The sequence below is a fragment of the Phacochoerus africanus genome, chromosome 1, assembly GCF_016906955.1.
Source record: "Phacochoerus africanus isolate WHEZ1 chromosome 1, ROS_Pafr_v1, whole genome shotgun sequence".
Taxonomy (NCBI): Eukaryota; Metazoa; Chordata; class Mammalia; order Artiodactyla; family Suidae; genus Phacochoerus; species Phacochoerus africanus.
In genome coordinates, this window is record NC_062544.1 from 242,186,169 (window position 1) to 242,207,285 (window position 21,117).

Genomic DNA, 21,117 nt, shown 5'->3' on the forward strand with positions numbered 1-21,117 from the left:
TAATATTCCACTGGGTGTATATATACACATATATGATATATTTATGATCCATTCATGTGTTCATGGACTTTTAGGTTACTTCTATACCTTGCCTATTGTAAATAATTATCCTAAGAACAATGGTCTTCCTGTATCTTTTTCAATTAGTGCCTTCATTTTCCTTAGCTATATACCCAGCAGTTGGATTGCTGGATCATTTAGTAGTCTATTTTTTGGTTTTGAGGAACCTGTGTACTATAATCCACTGTGGCTGCACCAATTTTCATTCCTACCCTAAGGCTCCCTGTTCTCCACATCTGTGCCAGCATTCGCTCTTTGTGGACTTTGATGGTAGTCATTCTGTCAGATGCAAGGTGATAGCCTCATACTGGTGGGCCAGAGGAGGGCTGGGTCGCAAGGCTAACAAGCTAGAGGGAGGATTCAAAAAAAGCACTTGCCAGCACCAGTGTCCACATGGTAGAATGAGCTCCCAAAAATGGCTGCCACCAGTGTCTTCATCCCCAGCATGAGGTCCAGTTCCCCTGCCTCTCTAGCTGTGTCTTCAAGATAAGCAGGTCAGTCTGACAGAGGCTCCTTTCAAATTATGGTTTCTATCCTTGGTCTCAGAGCATGTGAGATTTAGTACATGTCCTTCAAGCATGGAGCATCTGTTTTGCACAGTACTCTGGGTTTCAAGAAAGAAAGTACCTCAGAAACCTCCCACCTCAGCTCAAGAGCCCAATGTGGAGTCCAGATCTTTCACTCCTTGGAGAGAACCTCTGTAATTGTAATTATTCTTGTATTTGTGGTCACCTGCCTGGGAGTGTAAATCTTAATTGTACTGTAACTCTGCCTCTGCTCCCTGTATCAGTGTGGTTCCCTCTTTATACCTTCAGCTGTAGTAGATATTTTCTGATAGATTCTGGTTGTCCTCATCATTTTCTATAAATAGTTGTAATTTTGATGTCTTGGTGAGAGGAAGTGAGCTCAGGCCTTTCTACTCTGCCATCTTGGCCCAGGTACCCTATTGTTTTTATTTGAAGTTTAAGTACAGTTTAAGAAATTCTATATGGTGGCCACATTGACCAACAGCTGGACTTGTGATGGTTCATTTTGTTTCAAGTTGACATGGCCCAGGGATGTCCAGATACCCAGTTAATATTATTTTTGGGTTTTGGTTTGTTTGTGGGGTTTTCTTATTTCTCTGTTTTTGTTTTGTTTTTTTGTTTACTTTTTTGTTTAGTTTTGATTTGTTTTTTAGAGCCACACATGCAGCACATGGAAGTTTCTGGGCTATGGATCAAACCAGAGCTTCAGCCTCCAGCCTACACTACAGTCAGAGCAACACTTGGTCTGAGCCATTCTGCAACCTACACTACAGCTCATGGTAATGCCAGATCCTTTATCCACTTGGTGAGGCTAGAGATCAAAACCACATCCTCCTGGATACTAGTCAGGTTCATTACCACTGAGCCAAAATAGGAACTCCCAACGTTATTTTTTGTGTCTATGAGGATGTCTCTAGAATAGATTATTGAATTAGTGGACTGAGGAAAGTCGATGGTACCGCCCTTTGTGGGTGGATGACATCTCATCCATTGTGTGCTTGAATGAAACAGAAAGGTGGTGGAAAATGATTGATCAGGAACAACAATTTTATTTTGCCATCAATGTTATTGTTTTCAGACTTTCAGACATAGACTGGAATTGATACCAGCAACTCTGCTTTTAGAACGACCATGAACTTTCCTAGATCTCTCCCTTACAGATAGCAGATCTTCGGTCTTCTCATCTGCCATAATAAGGTGAGGCAAATCTAATAACAGATATAGATTGATTTGTGTGTGTGTCTGTGTGTCTGTGTGTATATCCTATTGGTAATAGCCTGAACAATTATAACTAATATAAACACTGTACATTTAGTGGAACCTCATTATTTATATTGAAAAATAAACAGAACTATCATGATGCAATTGGTGGCTGTAACCACCAAATGACACTCACTTAGAAGGTGCTTCTCAAACTAGACGTCATCACATTATCGCAGAACAAGGAATAACCTGTATATGAAATTCCTTTGGAAATAATGGTCTAAAATTTGATCTAGCTTGACCACTAATTTCTTCTAATGAAACCAGTGTAACTCTCCTTCACATTATTGACACAACATAACGGGATTTTGAATGGTTATATCATTGTTAGTCCACTTTTCACAAGAAAAAAAAATTTAATAGTTGATAGTACTTCATCCTTTGTAAAAGATGCCCCCATTAAACCTGATCCAACTGCCAAATGAGGAAGAAAGTATAAATCTGAGAGTGGAAATCTTTAGAATATTTACATAGTGATATTCAGTAGGGAATAGAATAGGTGGGGAAACTCCATTTTTGACTGTTCTCCATTATCTTGATTTATAAATAGTTTAATAATTTTTTACTAAAATACTAGTTATCTAGAATGGTTCTAATCTGAGAGCAGTAGCATTTTAAAGAGGATATCTTGTGATGGAGTCCATCAATTTGTGTTTCCACAAGCTTGTCAGCTAATTCTGAGGCCCACTAAATTTCGAGAACTGCTAGATAAAAAGAAAGACGTTTAAAAAGATAACCTGGACTACAAAGGTATCACATATATCTAATATAAATGCTATTAAGATTGTGCCCTATATATTTCAAAACTCAGACTGAGAAATATTGTTTAGATTTGGTGGTGTTTCTTTGCACCTAATTTCTAAAAGTACTATTCCTTGAACACAGTCTAGTCTAATGTCAGCAACTTTTCAACAGCAAGAGGTATTGTAAAATAATGATAAAAATGTTTATCTATGTATATAAAGAGAGAGGAACTATGAATTCTTTTCAATCTCCATGTTAAGAAAATCTATACACCTTTATAGTAAATACACTGCTCTTATTTTATTAGTGTTTCAGTTGGTGGTTCCATTAACATAAGCATTGTTCAGAAAAAGTGAAAGAACTTAGCATTGTGATACTATCTTTTACATCTACATACCATTAAATACTACATATACAATTTCATAGGTTTTTAAAATAAACATATAGAATATTTTTATACATTATGTATGGCTATTTTATACCCAACCAACTTAAATTAAGACTTGATATGTGCACACCATGCTTAGATTCTCATGGCTTGATATGAACATTTTCATTAAAAAAAAGGGTAATTAGAGAAACAGAATTTATGATTTTCAAAGAAATAAATCCTGGGTGCTTATATTAGAAATGTAGTATTTAGGTCATAAGAGTGGATAAACAAGGAAAAATTATCAAAATAGGGACATATACAATAACATGGATTCCTTAGTGAATGATAGTAGAAGCATCTGTTTTGTGACCCATTCACTCCCTTTCTGATGTTTAGCAGTATACATCAGGTAAAAAAAAGGAGTCAGGAGACCTGGTCTAAACCTGTGACCTATACCTCCAGAAATATGTAGTAATGACATTTGCTGTAAATACTTTAATCCAAACATTGAGCTAAAGAGCTTCTCCTGATACATCCCAAGACCTAATCCTCATGATAAAAAGAATAAGATTAATTTGCTTTAGGTGTATGGTACCTGTGATTGTCCTAAAAGGACTTGGGAAGCTGAACTGACAGGCAGTAGCCATCCCAGAACAAGTAATCTCCCTGAACTCTACAAGATTGATAACTAGTGATGTACTATTACTTCCTTTGAGATATTTGTGCTGTCAGATTCAATTCAATTTTATACATATTTCATAGCTACATATTTAGAATAGTGAGGCTGCTTTGGTGGTGCTGAATACTCTTAGCTTTGGTTTGTCTGTTAAGCTTTTGATTTTTCTGTTGAATCTCAACATTAGTCTTCCGGGGGTGAGTATTCTTTTTTTGGGGGGTGTGGGGGGTTATTTTTCCACTGTACAGCACGGGGATCAAGTTATCCTTACATGTATACATTACAATTACATTTTTCCCCAACTTTTGTTCTGTTGCAACATGAGTATCTAGACAAAGTTCTCAATGCTACTCAGCAAGATCTCCTTGTAAATCTATTCTACGTTGTGTCTGATAAGGCCAAGCTCCCAATCCCTCCCACTCCCTCCCCCTCCCATCAGGCATCCACAAGTCTTTTCTCCAAGTCCATGATTTTCTTTTCTGAGGAGATGTTCATTTGTGCTGGATATTAGATTCCAGTTATAAGTGATATCATATGGTATTTATCTTTGTCTTTCTGTATCACTTCACTCAGTATGAGATTCTCTAGTTCCATCCATGTTGCTGCAAATGGCATTATGTTATTCCTTTTTATGGCTGAGTAGTATTCCATTGTGTATATATACAACATCGTCCAAATCTAATCATCTGTTAATGGACACTTGGGTTGTTTCCATGTCCTGGCTATTGTGAATAGTGCTGCAATGAACATGCGGGTGCACGTGCCTCTTTTAAGTAGAGTTTTGTCTGGATATATGCCCAAGAGTGGGATTGTGGGATCATATGGAAGTTCTATGTATAGATTTCTAAGGTATCTCCAAACTGTTCTCCATAGTGGCTGTACCAGTTTACATTCCCACCAGCGGTGCAGGAGGGTTCCCTTTTGTCCACACCCCCACCAGCACTTGTTATTTGTGGATTTATTAATGATGGCCATTCTGACTGGTGTGAAGTGGTATCTCATGGTAGTTTTGAATTGCATTTCTCTTATAATCAGCGATGTTGAGCATTTTTTCATGTATTTGCTGGCCATCTGTATATCTTCCTTGGAGAATGGTCTATTCAGGTCTTTTGACCATTTTTCCATTGGTTGATTGGCTTTTTTGCTGCTGGGTTGTATAAGTTGTTTATATATTCTAGAGATTAAGCCCTTGTCAGTTGCATCATTTGAAACAGTTTTCTCCCATTCTGAAAGTTGTCTTTTTGTTCTCTCTTTGGTTTCCTTTGCTGTGCAAAAGCTTTTCAGTTTGATGAGGTCCCATGAGTTTATTTTTGCTCTTATTTCTCTTGCTTTGGGAGACTGACCTGAGAAAATATTCATGATGTTGATGTCAGAGAGTGTTTTGCCTATGTTCTCTTCTAGGAGTTTGATGGTGTACTGTCATATATTTAAGTCTTTCAGCCATTTGGAGTTTATTTTTGTGCATGGTGTGAGGGTGTGTTCTAGTTTCATTGCTTTGCATGCAGCTGTCCAGGTTTCCCAGCAATGCTTGCTGAATAGACTTTCTTTTTCCCATTTTATGTTCTTGCCTCCCTTGTCAAAGATTAATTGACCATAGGTGTCAGGGTTTATTTCCGGGTTCTCCATCCTGTTCCATTGGTCTGTCTGTCTGTTTTAATATCAGTAACACACTGTCTTGATGACTGTGGCTTTGTAATATATCTTGAAGTCTGGGAGAGTGATGCCCCCTGCTTGGTTTTTGTTTCTCAGGATTTCTTTGGCAATTCTGGGTCTTTTGTGGTTCCATATAAATGTTTGGATTGTTTGTTCTAGTTCTGTGAAAAATGTCATGGGTAATTTGATCGGGATTGCATTGAATCTGTAGATAGCTTTGGGTGGTATGGCCATTTTTACAATATTGATTTTCCCAATCCAGGAACATGGAATATCTTTCCATTTCTTTACATCTTCTTTGATTTCTTTGATTAAAGTTTTATAGTTCTCGGCATATAGGTCCTTTACCTCTTTGGTCAGGTGTATTCCGAGGTATTTGATTTTTTGGGGTACAATTTTAAAAGGTATCATATTTCTGTATTCCTTTTCTAATATTTCATTGCTGGTATACAGAAATGCCACTGACTTCTGAATGTTAATCTTATATCTTGCTACTTTGCTGAATTTATGAATCAGTTCAAGTAGTTTTGGGGTTGAGTCCTTAGGGTTTTCTAGGTATAGTATCATGTCATCTGCATACAGTGACAGTTTGATCTCTTCTCTTCCTATATGGATGCCTTTTATTTCTTTGGTTTGTCTAATTGCTGTGGCTAGGACTTCCAAAACGATGTTGAAGAGCAGTGGTGAGAGTGGGCATCCCTGTCTTGTTCCAGATTGGAGTGAGAAGGCTTTCAGTTTTTCCCCATTGAGTATTTATTTGCTGTGGGTTTGTCATAAATGGCTTTGATTATATTAAGGAATGTTCCCTCTATACCCACGTTGGCGAGGGTCTTGATCATGAATGGATGTTGGACTTTGTCAAATGCTTTTTCTGCATCTATTGAGAGGATCATATGATTTCTGACTTTTTTTTTTTGTTAATGTGGTGTATGATGCTGATTGATTTGCGTATGTTGAACCATCCTTGTGAACCTGGGATGAACCCAACCTGGTCATGGTGTATAACATTTTTGATATGTTGTTGCATTCGGTTAGCTAAGATTTTGTTGAGAATTTTTGTGTCTATATTCATCAATGATAATGGCCAATAGTTTTCTTTTTTGGTGGTATCTCTGTCTGGTTTTGGAATGAGGGTGATGGTGGCATCATAGAATGTCTTTGGGAGTGTTCCTTCTTCTTCAAACTTTTGAAAGAGTTTAAGGAAGATGGGCACCAATTCCTTTTTATATGTTTGATAGAATTCGCCTGTGAAGCCATCTGGTCCTGGACTTTTATTTGTAGGGAGTGATTTTATGACCTCTTCAATTTCATTTCTAGTGATGGGTCTGTTCAGTTGGTCTGTTTCTTCTTGATTCAGTCTTGGCAGGCTTTAAGTTTCTAGAAAATTGTCCATTTCTTCCAGATTGTCAACTTGTTGCCATGTAGTTGTTCATAGTATTCTCTTTTGTTTTTTTTATTATTATGTGCCTTGGTGTGGGTCTATTTGGGTTCAACTTGTGTGGGGCCCTCTGTGCTTCCTGTATCTTGGACTCAGTATCCTTTAGATTTGGGAAGTTTCCAGTGAAAATTTCTTCAACTATATTTTCCATTCCCTTATCTTTTGCTACTCCTTCTGGAATTTCTATTATGCATAGATTGGCCCACTTTATATTATCCCATAGGTCTCTTATATTGCTTTCCAGTTTTTTGATTCGGTTTTCTGTCTGCTGACCTGATTGGGTGATTTCCATTATTCTATCTTCCATATCACTGATTCGTTCTTATGCATTAATTCATTCTGGTTTTTACTGCCCTTAGTTCAGTTTTGCATCATCTGCAAATGAATGTGCTAGTTTTCTTGGCTCCTCCTTATATTTTCTAGTTCCTTTCTGAGGGTATCTGCATTACTGTTCATATCTTCTCTTAATTCCTTCCGTATTTTCACTATTTCTCTTTTGAACTCCAGGTCTGTCAGACTGCAGAGATCTGTTTCATTGTTGACTGTTTTAGGTGAGTTCTCCTGTTGGTTTTACTTGGGGGTGGTTTCTCTGTTTCTTCATCTTGCTTGTTGTTTTCTTTCTCCTGAGGGAGTTGTACTCTCCGTGACCAGGCAGTGTTTGCCTTGTCACTGCCATGGAATGTTTCCTGAGGGCTGGTGTTTTTGGTCAGTCTTTTTTGAGGCAGTGTGGCTTTTCTGGAGTGTTGATGGGGGTAACAGTGTTTCTTTGAAGCAAAGCAGGACTTCCTGAGGGCAGACAGGACTGGGAGGTCCACACCATGATTGTAGCAGACTTCACTGTCAGGCAGAGCTTGCTCTGGTGTTTTTGGGCTGTGGGGTTCTTGCAGGGGGTTGGCGGTGTTGGGCAGCTGTTCCTCAGGAGTGCAGCACCCCCTGAGGGCTGGGGCAGCTATCTGCGTCACTGAGAACCCAAGAGGCTCTTCCCTAGGGCAGCCCAACTCAGAAGGACTGTCTGAGAATGTAGGCAGATCTTTTCATGACCTGGCCACGCTTGTTCTAGCTTTTCTGGGCCGCAGGGGGTCCTGCAGATTTCTGGCAGTCCTTTGCAGCTGTTCCGCAAGAGTGCAGCTCCCCCCGAGGGCTGCAGCAGCTAGCTGGGCTGCTGAAAACCCAAGAGACTCTTCCCCAGGCAGCCCGACTCAGAAAGACCGTCCGAGAATGAGGCAGATCTTTTCCCGGCCCACCAGGCTTGTTGTAGCTTTTCTGAGCTGCAGGGGGTCCTGCCTGGAGCTGGCAGTCCTATGCAGCTGATCCGTGAGAGCTTGGCACCCCCTGAGGGCTTAGAAGCTAGCTGGGCTGCTGTAAATCCAAGAGGCTCCTCCCCAGGGCAGCCTGACTCAGAAAGACTGTCTGAGAATTAGGCAGATCTTTTCACGGCCTGGCCAGGCTTTTTTAGCTTCTCTGGGGTGCGGGGGGGTCCTGCTGGGAGCAGGAAGTCCTGTGCAGTTGCTCCACGGAAGTGTGGCTCCTCCTGAGACCTGGAGCAGCTAGCTGGGCCACTGCAAAGCCAGGAGGCTCTGGAGAGAGTGTTCTTGGTTGTACTTTTTTCCCTTTCATCACTTCAGACATATTTTGCCACACCATTATGATCTGCAGGGTTTGGGGCTTCTACTATAAAAAAAAAAAAAGAAAGAAAGAAATATCTGATAATCTTATGAGGATTCCCTTATGTGATATTTGCTGTTTTTCCATTATTGATTTTAATGCTTTCTCTTTCTCCTTAATTTTTGTCAGTTTTACCACTATGTCTCTTGGGGTGTTCATCCTTGGTTCATCCTGTATAGGACTCTCTGCAATTAGGGATATGGGTGACTCTTTCCTTCCCCATGTTATGAAAGTTTCCAGCTATTGTCTCTTCAGATATTTCCTCAGGCCCTTTCTCTTCTCCTTCTGGGGCCACAATAGTGCAAATGCTCATACATTTAATGTCCCAGAAGTCTCTTGGGCTATCCTCATTTCTTTTGGTCCCTTTTTCTTTATTCTGTTCTGAAACAGTGATTTCTACCATTAGGCGTCCCAGCTCACTTATTCATGCTCCTGCTTCATTCATTCGGCTCTTGTTCCCTCCTAGGGCATTTTCATTTCAGTTGTTGTATTATTCAACTCTACTTGTATGTACCTTATATCTTCTAGCTCCTTGCTAAGCATTTCTTGTATCTTCTGTTTCTGTGCCTCCATTCTTTTCCTCAGATCTTAGATCATCTTTACCATCATTACGATGAATTATTTTTCAGGTAGGTTGCCTACGCCCACTTAGTTGTTTTTCTGAGGTTTGATCTTGTTCTTTTGTCTGGAACATATTGCTCTGCAGACTCATTTTGTCTCATTGTCTGTGTTTGTGGTCCATGTTCTGCAAGCTGCATGATTATAGTTGTGCTTCCTTCTGGTGTCTTCTCCCTAGCAGGTGAGGTTGGTCCAGTGGCTTTGTGTTGGCTTCCTGGTGGTAGGAGCTGGTGCCTGCCCACTGGTGGGTGGAACTAGGTCTTGTCCCTCTGATGGGCAGGGCCATGTCAAAGGTTATGTATAAAGTTAGCTGTGGGTTCAGGAAGACTTTAAGCAGCCTATCTGATGATGGATGGGGCTGTTTGGCCTGAGGTGTCCCAGCACTGGAGCCTACAGGCTGCTGGGTGTAGCCAGGTTTTCGTATCAAAATAGCAGCCTCCAGGAGACCTCACACTGATGAGCCCTCCCATGTTCTACCATCACCAGTGTCCTTGTCCCCACAGTGAGCCTCAGCTGCCCCCCTGCCTCCCCAAGAGACCCAGCAAGACCAGAAGGTAGGTCTGGACCTAGTTCCTATGAAGTCCCTCTCTTTCTCTGGGTCCTGGTGCACACAGGACCTTGTGGACACCCTCCAAGAGTATAGTTTCTATTTCTCCCTATCTTGTGGAACTTATACAATCAAGTCCTACAGGCCCTCAAGGCCAAATGCTCTGGAGTCCCCTCTTCCTGCTGCCAGACCCCCAGGCTAGGGAGCCTTGTGTGGGGTTAGAACTCTCACTCCTGTGGGAGAACCTCTGCGGTATAACTATTTTTTAGTTTGTGGGTTGCCCACCTGACAGTATGAGATTTGATGGTATTGTGAATGAGCCCCTCCTACTGTCATTGTGGCTTCTTCTTTGTCTTTGGATGTAGAAGGTCTTTTTTGGTAGGTTCTAGTCTTTTTGTCTATGGTTCTTCAGCATGTAATTCTGATTTTGGTGATTTCATGACAGGAAGTTAGTCTTAGTCAGCCATCTTCTCTCCAATGCCCACTGTTTTTTTTTAATTAGTTTAGAAAGTTTTTGCATTTTGTGTAGTTATTGTAAGAGGATTAACTCAGAAAATCTAAGCCCTTGCCCACTACTTAAGGAAAGAAATTTTAATTTAATAAAATTTCCAAAGTATTATAAACACAAAAATAATCAGTCATGGAACAGTAATGCAGTCCAAAGATTACTAAGTGTAGAAAGCTCCTAAAGGGCTGAGTGGTGTTAACAGAACCCATGATTTCAGCCACATGAACAGTTTTCCTGTAGGAGGTGGACTCAGTTACAGGATGCAGCTTGTGTAGGAGATATTTTCTATAGCAGAAGAAAGGGGGAGAAATAGTGTTGTCCCCCACATGGACACATTCTTTAGTTTATTATCAGTGCCCCCCACTGTCCAAATCTAGCCATGAGCCATTTGAAAAGGGGGTGAGTGTGGGAAACAGTGTTTACCGTGGTCATTGATTATAAAACAAGACACAGAGGAGCAAATTGGAATATAGTTTGAGAGACAAAATGCAAATGATCAGGAGAATCCCATAATCCAGTCATATGTTTATGCCTTCTACATTTGATCTTTTGGTATAAATTCTTTCCTTTCTCAAGAGTATTTTTCCTACTATTTATATTCATTATTGTTTCTTACTTTTTTAGTTCATATGAAATATCATGTGGCTTAAGATAATAGAGATCCAATCTTATTTTTCAGTGACAGGATTATTTTCCAAACACCATCATTTCTCTATTGATTTGAAACTACCCTTTTGTCATATTCTCACTTTTAAGTAGTTTTGGTTTATTTCTTCATCTATATTTAGTTTACTATATCTCTGTATATATTTTGCATTTTGCCATATTGCTTTATTTTCAATCACTCTGCATTATATTTAAAATTCATAAAGCAGTCTTCTTCCATATAATTTTTGGATATTTTGGTATAGTAAGGAAAAGTTATGATCATTAAAAATCTAAAATTCTTGAGGTTCCAAATTAATTTTGTATCCAGCTGAAACTCTACTTCTTCCTTGTACCATATGAATTAACCACAGAAAACCAAATGTAATCCTTCACATCATCAGGGTAAAGAAAAAACGTGATCTTACTATATGAACATAGAAAATTATATCATTTTAAAAATTCCAATATCTGTTTATAATCAAAACTACTCAAAAATTGGAGAAGCTCACAAGTATGTGAAACTTACACAAATACTTCTAAATAATCAGTGATTCCAAGGAAAAATCATGGGGAACGTAGAAAATACTTTGAGATAAATGGAAATAAAGACAAAACATACATGAATTTATGGGATGGAGCTAAAGTAGTGCTGAGAGAGAAATTTCTACTTATAAACATCTACGTTATAAAGGGCTAAGAAGACCTGAAATAAAGAACCTAACATTTCCCCATAAAGGAGTACCCCATAAAAGTACTTTTACTTTTTTTTTTAAGTAAATTACACATATATCATAGAAATTTCCAGAAAATCACCTCTTTTTTGCATTGGCCTCAAATAAGCCACATAATATTCCATTAACAGACATCTAGGATTCAGTGTTGCAAAGGGTTGTGGGTGGTGGTGCAGAAATGCAGAACAGAAATTGAGGAAAATGTTTCCCTTAGAATAGTGCATGCATATCAGATAACAAAAAAAAAATATCCATTAACAGGAAATGGGTTCATGATATACATCCATTTCACTCAAAGCGTCTCAAAATTTTGTATCTACATGCCTTCCTGATGTAAAATGTGGTAGGACCCTAAAGAGCCCTGTTTATATGGGTTATACCTTTCAGCATTTATAATATTAGAAATTAAAAATCAAGAAATTAAGATTTGTTCAATTCTAATTCATTCACAGTAAAAAATAGTAAGCCTGTTACATATGTACTTACATAATTATATTGAAAACTATTGAGGGAAATGTGTATTGAATGACCAGATGTATTAGGCACCTTTTAAGTATTGATGACATGAAATCGGTTATGACATGTTTGAAATTTACTAGAAGAAGATAGGCCTTCATTTTATTATCCAACAGCTACAACTTACTTTTTTTCCCTAAAGTTTTGCTCATACCTGTAGCGTCCTTTCCTTTTAGAGTGTTCTGTATTTTCACTTCTCCTCATCTGATATATGAATTATTGAAGTTAGTCTCCTTTCTTTGGCTCTCTTTCCAATCATTTGCAAGGTCAGGTTTTTAAAAGATAAGATTGTATTACTCTGCTCCAGCAAGGTGTCAGTTAGGGTGGTATTTAAAGTCTTAGTAATTACCTTGGGGTTCCTGTTGTTGCACAGCAGAAACAAATCTAGCTAATGTACATGAGAATGAGGCTTTGATCCCTGACCTTGCTAAGTGGGTTGGGGATATGGAGTTGGCTTGAGCTGTGGTGTAGGTTGCAGACATGGCTCGGATCCTGCATTGCTGTGGCTGTGGCATAGGCTGGCAGCTGTAGCTCTGATTAGACCCCTCTAGCCTTGGAACTTCCATATGCAGTTGTTGTGGCCCTAAACAGCAAAATAATAATACTACTACTAACAATAAATTCTCAGTAACTGGATCCACTTCTACCTTTTTCTGTATGCAGCATCAACTCTCACTAGTAGTTCTGTCAGCAGCATCAACTCTCACTAGTAGTTCTGTCAGCTTTCTGGTTCCAGCCCATGGTTCACCTTCCTCATCCTGATTCCCAGTACCATACTCATTTCCATAAATATGGACTCTGGTCACACCCATTCCTGTTTTCCTTCAAGAATAAAAATATGTCCCCATTTTAAAGGCACAGTTTGCTTCTGATGCTACTTAAGACTAAATGTCCAAATTTACAAGGATCTCCATTTTTAAACTGCCAAGCATGTGCCAGAAAAGACAGTATTAATTTGAATTATAGCTCAGTGTGGCAACAAGGATGAACTTGAGCAAGATCCTTAATATTTTGAAGTATGAGATTTTTACTGAGGAAGAACATGAAAAATCAAGTCATTATTTCATGTAGATAATATACATAAAATATCTAGTGCCTTCACATAGTAGGTTCTCAGTAAATTACTTTCATTTTTTACACATGTAATGATGAATAAATATTTTTCCTTATATGTTTAAATTTTTTAATAGTTCTGCCTCATTTACATTTGAAGAGCCCTTCCACCTTTTGGTTCATCCTATGCATATTTCCATAATTTATTTGGATCAGTCCAGGTTAGTGGTATTCCTAATAACAAACAGGTCAATTAATAGTATCAGAGAGGGGTAAAAGCTTTATTTAATTAATATATTCAGGAATTACCCTGTCATATATGGTAGACTACCAATCAAAAGCGAAAGTACATGGAGGTACCAAATACATAGTGATGGCAATATAAGTAGCACCATCTTCAACTATAGACTGATAAATTATGAATGTATTCAGACACACTATTTTAGTGAACTTGATCAACAATTGACTAACAATAAAGAAGAAATTGTTTCTTGATTAGAGAATATATATCATGCATGAATCCATATTCAAACACAGTCTCTTCTACAAATTCAGAACTGAGGTTCAGGTGGAAATATATCGTTTACTGCTGTCACACAGTGTGGTATAAGGAGAAATTAATTTCTGAGAATTTAAGATTTGGGGGAGTTTTTTAGATTATGACTTGGGATCCAGAAATTTGCTAACAATGTTAAGTGGAGGTGACATTGTACAAAATGAATTGTATTCCTAGAGTTTGTTGGACTTGTTGAAAATTTTAACTAATTATACTCTGAAAAAAAGCACTTCATGGTGAAACTAATTATAGCCTGATACAATTTGTGACCTCAAGACTAGTAATTTAGTTAATTCCTGATAAAATCTGGTGGGTTGGATTTTGGAATATATTTTAACAGAATATCTCCCTTCTTATGTTTATTTCACTCATACACTAATCATGTTTTAGTAATTTAATATTTTATATATGAAGTGGCCATTTTCCACTTTACCAGTGTTCCTTGATTTTGGAAAAATACTTTATCAGCTTAAAGTCAGTTACCACAGGTCTTGATAATTGTTTCAGAACATTATGATATCTTCATAATTTTTTTCATGACATTTATTACTTCCTTATTTCTTAAACTATAAATAAAAGGGTTTAATAAAGGAATCACTAAAGTGTAAAAAACAGCAATAGGTATATCTTTGTCTTCTTCTTTAACTGAATTTGGTTGAATGTACGTGAAGATAAGAGAACCATAGAATATTGAGACAGAGAGAAAGTGGGATGCACAAGTAGATAAGGCTTTCCCTCTGCCCTTGTTGGATTTCATTTTGAAAATTGTCAAAAGGATGAAAAAGTAAGAAATTATTACGATGAGAACAGTGAAAATTTGAATTAACCCTCCAAAGATAAATATCATCAGTTCATTGATATAAGGGTCAACACAGGAGAGTCGGTATAAAGGAAGCACATCACAAAAGAAGTGATTAATTTGATGAGACCCACAGAAAGTTAACCTAAACAGAAACCCAACATGAATCATAGAATTTAGGATTCCAGCTATATACGCCCCTGTGATTATCTGAATGCAGTGTTTCTTTGACATCATGGTGTGGTACTGCAGTGGGTTGCAGATGGCTACATAGCGATCATAGGCCATTCCTGCAAGGAGAAAGGAATCTGCACTTTCAGCTAGGCAGAGAAAATAAAATTGTGCCATGCATTCATACAGGAAAATCATTCTGTCCTTAGAGAAGAAGTTCTGTAGCATCTTAGGGGTGATGGCACTGGAACAACAGGAATCCATCAGAGCGAGGTTACCCAGAAAGATGTACATTGGTTTGTGAAGACGATGCTCTGTAAATATCAGTGCCACCAGACCAAGGTTTCCCACCATGGTGATCAGATAGATGGTAAAGAACACGAGAAACAGAAGGATCTTCAGCTCTGGGTGATTTGTAAATCCTGTGAGGATAAATTCAGTTGTCAAGGAGCAGTTATCCTCAGTCATCTCTGTGTTATCTGTTGAGACAGGAATTATGGGGATAGAAAATTCTAATTTAGAATGTGCATAATTTTCTCTTCAAATTTTTCATTTTACATCACAAGGAGGAGCTTCTCCAGCTTCTCCGTCTCTGTGATACAGGTGCACAGCCTTCTTAGGGACAGACATTCTTCTAAGATGTCAGCCTCTGTGACCTCAAATCTGAAACTTAAGATTCAGGAGACTATTTTGCTAATTACATGGAGAATGTCTACAGAGGAAATGGTTTGTCTTTATGAATTTATACAAGTATAGTGTACAAATCTAGGGTACCCATATTCTCTTCAGTACTCTCAAAGAAACTTATTGTCAAGATTTATATTAAAGATTTTAAAAATAAATTTAAGTGTATCTATTCACTGTTTAAAAGTATCTTATACACTCCCAGTTAAAGGCTTGTTTTTAAAAAGCATATAATACATATGTTAATATTATACTTAAGAATTACATGAAGAATGCCAAGATTAAGGAGAGGTCTATTCAGTTTTAAATACAGAAATCTTGAATAGCTAAGGAAAAAATTATCCATTTATTATCACCTCTTTTTTTCCTTTTTCCAGTGTCATACCCATTTTTGTAAACACTATCTCTCTGATTGTTTATTTTTGTCCATATATCTAAATCATTGCCTCCTTTATGTAAAGCATAATTTATATATAATGCTACTTAATAAAGTTTGAACAAAATGTCCATACCACACTGATCTCAAATTTCTCTGCAATTGAGCATGTCTTTTATATTCAACAAATTTTACAATGCGTTAGGCATAACCTACATTGCTTTTTTGATCTGTGAGTACAAAATTTCCTTATTAAATTATAGGCATTTTGAGGTTAACTGTGACCTAAACTTCTTATAATGGCCATAAAACGCTACAGGGAATAGTATCGATTCCAGTCTTAGCTCCAGTCCAAGGACCTGTGACAGGTGAACTTGTTTTTGTTTTCCTACCAGTCTTCATTAGTGACCTCTCAAATTTTTTTTTGACTTTTGTTTTGTCTTTTTAGGGCTGCACCTGAGGCATATGGATGTTCCCAAGCTAGGGGTCTAATCAGAGCTGTAGCTGCCGGCCTACACCACAGCCACAGCCAACGCCATATCCAAGCCGCATCTGTGACCTATGCCACAGCTCACGGCAACACCAGATCCTCAACCCACTGAGCAAGGCCAGGGGTCAAACCTGAAACCTCATGGTTTCTAGTCAGGTTCATTTCCACTATGCCACCATGGGAATACCACTTCTGCAAATTTTGTAGAGGAATCCCAAAGAAATTTATTCAAAATTCATCATTTAAAAAATTGAGTTAATATTCAAAATAAATCAGTAGTAAAATTATAAGCAATCTGATTTTAAAATGGACAGAGGAACTAAAATGAAACTTTTCTAGAAGACATTCAAATGTCAATAGGCAAATGAAAAGATGTTCAACATCACTAATCATTAGGAAAATGCAAACCAAAACCACAATGAGATATCACCTCACACCTATCAGAATGTGTACCCTCAAGAGGGAAAGGAATAACAAGCATTGGCAAAAGATTCCCACTGTTGGTGGGAATGGAAGTTGATTCAGCCACTATGGATAATATGGAGGTCCCTCCAAAGTTAAGAATAGAACTACCATGTGATCATTCAGATCTAATTCTAGGTATATAATACTCAAAGGAAATAAAGATAAGTTATCAAAGGTATGTCTGTACTCCAATGTTTAATGCAGCATTATCCACAATAGCCATGATGCAGAAACACCTATATGCCCATCATAGGGTTGATGGATAAAGAAGGTGTAATATATATACTATATATATAGTGTGTGTGTGTGTATATATACATATATATACACACTTGTGTGTTCCTCAGCCATGAGAAAGAATGATATCTCACCATTTGTGACAATATAGATGGAACTTGAGCACATTATGCTAATCGTGACAAGTCAGATTGAGGAAGATAAATACTGTATAATATGGTTTGGTACTGAAAAATCCAGATTAAGTGGTAGTTACCAGGGAATAGGAGTGGGAGAATAGAAGAGATGTTGCTTAAGGGTACAAACCTGTAACTAACAGATAAATATGTCTGGGAATAGAAAGCACAGTATAATGAATATAAATATACATTTTATTATAATCATCTTAATTATTCCCATAATGAAAAAAAGATAATTATGTGACATGATAGAGTTCTTTCAAATGACAATTTTAATGACAATCATATATAAATTATCAAAACAACATGTTAACATGTTAAACTTTTACAGTGTTTTATGATAAATAATACTACACATATGTATATATATGTATACAATACATTTGATTTATTTCATTGGAGTATATTTGACTTAAAATACTGTATCTATTTCAGATGTACAGCAAGGCAAATTATTTGTAAATATAGATATATCCATTCTTTTTTCCCATATAGGTTACCAAAAACTGTTGAGTAGATTTCCCTGTGCTATATAGTAGGTTCTTGTTAATTTCAAAAATTAGGTATCCTTCTTTCATCTGAACTGACTCATCTAATTTTTTTTTTATTTTAAGAAAATTAAGTAATATTTTTAGAAGTATATCACAACAGATTAAAGGCAAATAAATAAGAGTAAGCTTGCCTTCATGCTTTACTTTTTCCAATACTTAAAAAGGAGAAAACCCTTTTTTTTTTTCTTTTGTCTTTTTGCTATTTCTTGGGCCGCTCCTGTGGCATATGGAGGTTCCCAGGCCAGGGGTCAAATAGGAGCTGTAGCCTCCAGCCTACGCCAGAGCCACAGCAAACTTCACCACAGCTCACGGCAACACCGGATCCTTAACCCATTGAGCAAGGCCAGGGATTGAACCCACGACCTCATGGTTCCTAGTCGGATTCGTTAACCACTGCGCCACGACGGGAACTCCAGGAGAAAACCTTTTAAATCTTAAAACATTTTTTGAGAACAAATTTTCTTTGCTTTAAAAGGCCATCTTCTTAGATTATTTTCTGATCCAGTAGGACTGGTTACTGATATGTCTAATCATATAAATTCTATGGTCAAAATAGCTTTATTTTTCCAGAATCAAAATGTTCAAAATACAGGCTTTGACGAATTTTTCATTTACTTGTTTGAAAATATTAAGTAGAACCAACTGAATTATTCAGCTAAGTTAGAAAAACATTCAATGTAAGTGCCTGAATTAGTTAACAACTCACTTTGTATCCTAACTCATGTATGTTGAAGTTCTTCCTTTACCAGAAAAGGTTACATGAATTGCAGTGTGAATCTCATCCTAGTTTCACATAGCCTCCAGTTTTGAGAAGAACTAGAAATATAACTAAGTAGCTGAGGTCAAGCAACAACAAAAAGATGCCTAAGGAATCAGATAAATTTATATTAATGGATGCTAATAGTTAAATTAAAACTTGATTAGAATATTTCCCTTACCTAGTTTTCACTGAGAAATGTTTTGTAGCACCTCCTGTTTGCTTCTCAGCCTTAGGTCTTAGAATTTCAGAGTATGAACCTTGGTCTCTAAAACCTTTGGGATTAAAGGAATGAAAACCTGGGAGACCACAAATAGGGTCAATAATTACATCCCTTACCAGACAGAGCTAAAATTTTCCATCAAATCCTGAGACACTGACAACAGAATATTTCTGCAGGGAGATTCAGTCCTCAACACGTTTAAAGATGCCCTGTGAACAAGGAAGTTAAAGCAAATTTCCTCAACTAAGGTTGCTAAAGTCATTGTATGGTCTCCTTGCTGCTTAGTATGTACCTGACCTCATTTTAAAGTTCTTTTTTATTATCTGCACAACTTTAAATTGAGGTGAAAATAGTCTGATGTTAACTTGATGTTTTACTAAAGGGACTAATACGGTTTATGAAAGATGATTAGTATTTGAGAGGGAACATAAAGGTATAGTATGTTCGGTCTGGATCATCAATTACCCTGAGTTGAATTCATCCCAATATCTTTCAAAAACTTCATCGAAAACACTGATATTATAATGTAGTCCTACATATGAATTACTGTATAGTGCTCCTTTCTCCTCAGTTTACCACAGCTGCCTTTATCTTTTTTTTTTTTTTTTGTCTTTTTGCCATTTCTTGGGCCACTCCCATGGCATATGGAGGTTCCCAGGCTAAGGGTCGAATCAGAGCTGTAGCCACCGGCCTATGCCACAGCCACAGCAACTCAGAGATCCAAGCCATGTCTGCAACCTACACCACAGCTCATGGCAACGCCGGATCCCTAACCCACTGAGTAAGGCCAGGGATTGAACCCGCAACCTCATGATTCCTAGTCGGATTCGTTAACCACTGCACCACGATGGGAACTGCGATCTTTTTTACCCTATTTTATTTCCTTCATTCCACTAATCACACTTAAGTGTAATATATACATATGTGTGTGTGGACATTTATAATCAGTCACTTGTGACTCCAACCACCATTAGCATATGGGCTTAAGAGGGAAGGGATTTCTCTGTTATGTTCATATTTCTAACACATGGAACAATATATGGAACTTAGTAGTGCTCAACAAGTATTTGTCCAATAAGTAGAAAAATATACTCCCCTGCTCAAAAATATGAAATGGTCTTTCATTACTTTCAAAGCAAATCATTTTCCCAATTTTGGTATTCCAGGTGCTCCACAGTCTGTATCTTTCCTCTCACCTTGCTTTCTTCCTCTCATCTCAGAGCACTAGGCCATGTTCACCACTCCAGTGTTCCTTTGTATTCCTGCTGAATTAATTTACTCATAACATTTCTCTCACCTAAAACACTTTGTTCTCCTTTTTTTCCTCCCAGTCATACTTATTCTTGATCTCCAATCAGATCTCCTCCATGAGGACTTTCCTGGATCCTTTAAATTAAATTGATTGTTCCCTTTCCTGATCTAATGATCCATAGCTGTCTTATAATGCATTTGCTACCTTATCAAGCATGAATACCATGTGTCTTGTGGAAAAGTCTTGGGTGAAATATCCTTAAGTAGTCATCAAGTCATGGTTATGTCATATGTATTGGGGACCTTGCCACAAACTGAGCTAGAATCCTCAATACGGGCATTGTGGTCTTTAAAATTTCAGTTCTATTTACCCTTAATCCAATGCTGCAAAAGATGAGATAATTAGAAAAGACAGTGGGTAAGTGAGCGCAGGATGTGAATGTGGAGATAAAACCTTCTTAGGTCTTAGAAATGCTCCTGAAAAGGAGCTCATAATCTAGTGAAGAGAGACCCATTGCCAATTAGCAGGCAATTCAGGCTGTGATGTAAAAAGACTAGATGTGCTGTATTAAAATATAATAAGGGGAATGAATAGTGACTTGTGGGAAAAAAAGAAAGATTTCTAAATGAAAGTGTCATTTCAGATGAACCTTGCAGATAAATTGGGATTTTAATAAGAAAAGCACATTAGGAAGAAATAGTAGGAGGGAAATCCCATGATAAAGCCTGGAAGCTTGAAAGAGCAAATGTTACTTTTAAAATGAATAGCAAATAGTGTGGCAGATGATTCCTCTTACATGATATAAAGAGACACTTAAAGGTAATACAAATGGAATGGGGAATTAAATTGGAAATAGTTCTCTTTTGCCTTCCTTCCCATTTATTTATTCTGCACCTGCCAGTTCACAACCCCTATCAGTAAAGGTCACAACCAACTCTGAATTCAGCTCCAAAACTTCACCCTCTTTGTCTTACCTTCTTAACCAGGCTGCAGTGTTTTCCTTTTACATTTTCAGGTTTATTGAAGTATATTTGATTTACAATGCTGTGATAATTTCTGGCTGTACAACAGAGTGCTTCAGTTATATATGTTACAAACATCCATCTAAAATATTGGGTAGAGTTTTATGTGCTATACAGAATGTCCCCGTGGGCCAATACATTCCTTAAACATCAGTGTGCACAGGCCAGTCCCAAACCCCCCTGGCCATCCTTTCCCTACTGCACCTTCCACCTTTGGTAACCAGTTTTTCCAAGTCTGTGTTTCATACTATTGAAAGTCTTCACCATTTCTGTGATAACAGTCACTGCTTGACTATTTTCCTGACTATTCCATCTCAGTCTTTTGCTGGTCATGT

The 21,117-nt window shown here is 37.6% G+C and overlaps 1 protein-coding gene across 1 annotated transcript; it reads right to left on the reverse strand.

Moving 5' to 3' along the window:
- Positions 1-14,087: 14,087 nt before the first annotated feature.
- Positions 14,088-15,014, reverse strand: LOC125113426 (olfactory receptor 5K3-like). Its single transcript, XM_047756127.1, has one exon. It carries the CDS (start codon positions 15,012-15,014, stop codon positions 14,088-14,090), a length of 927 nt encoding a protein of 308 aa, XP_047612083.1.
- Between the last annotated feature and the right edge of the window lie 6,103 nt (positions 15,015-21,117).

Excerpts from the sequence above, each read along its gene's own strand:
- LOC125113426 (XM_047756127.1), bottom strand. The coding sequence starts at position 15,014 with ATGACTGAGGATAACTGCTCCTTGACAACTGAATTTATCCTCACAGGA.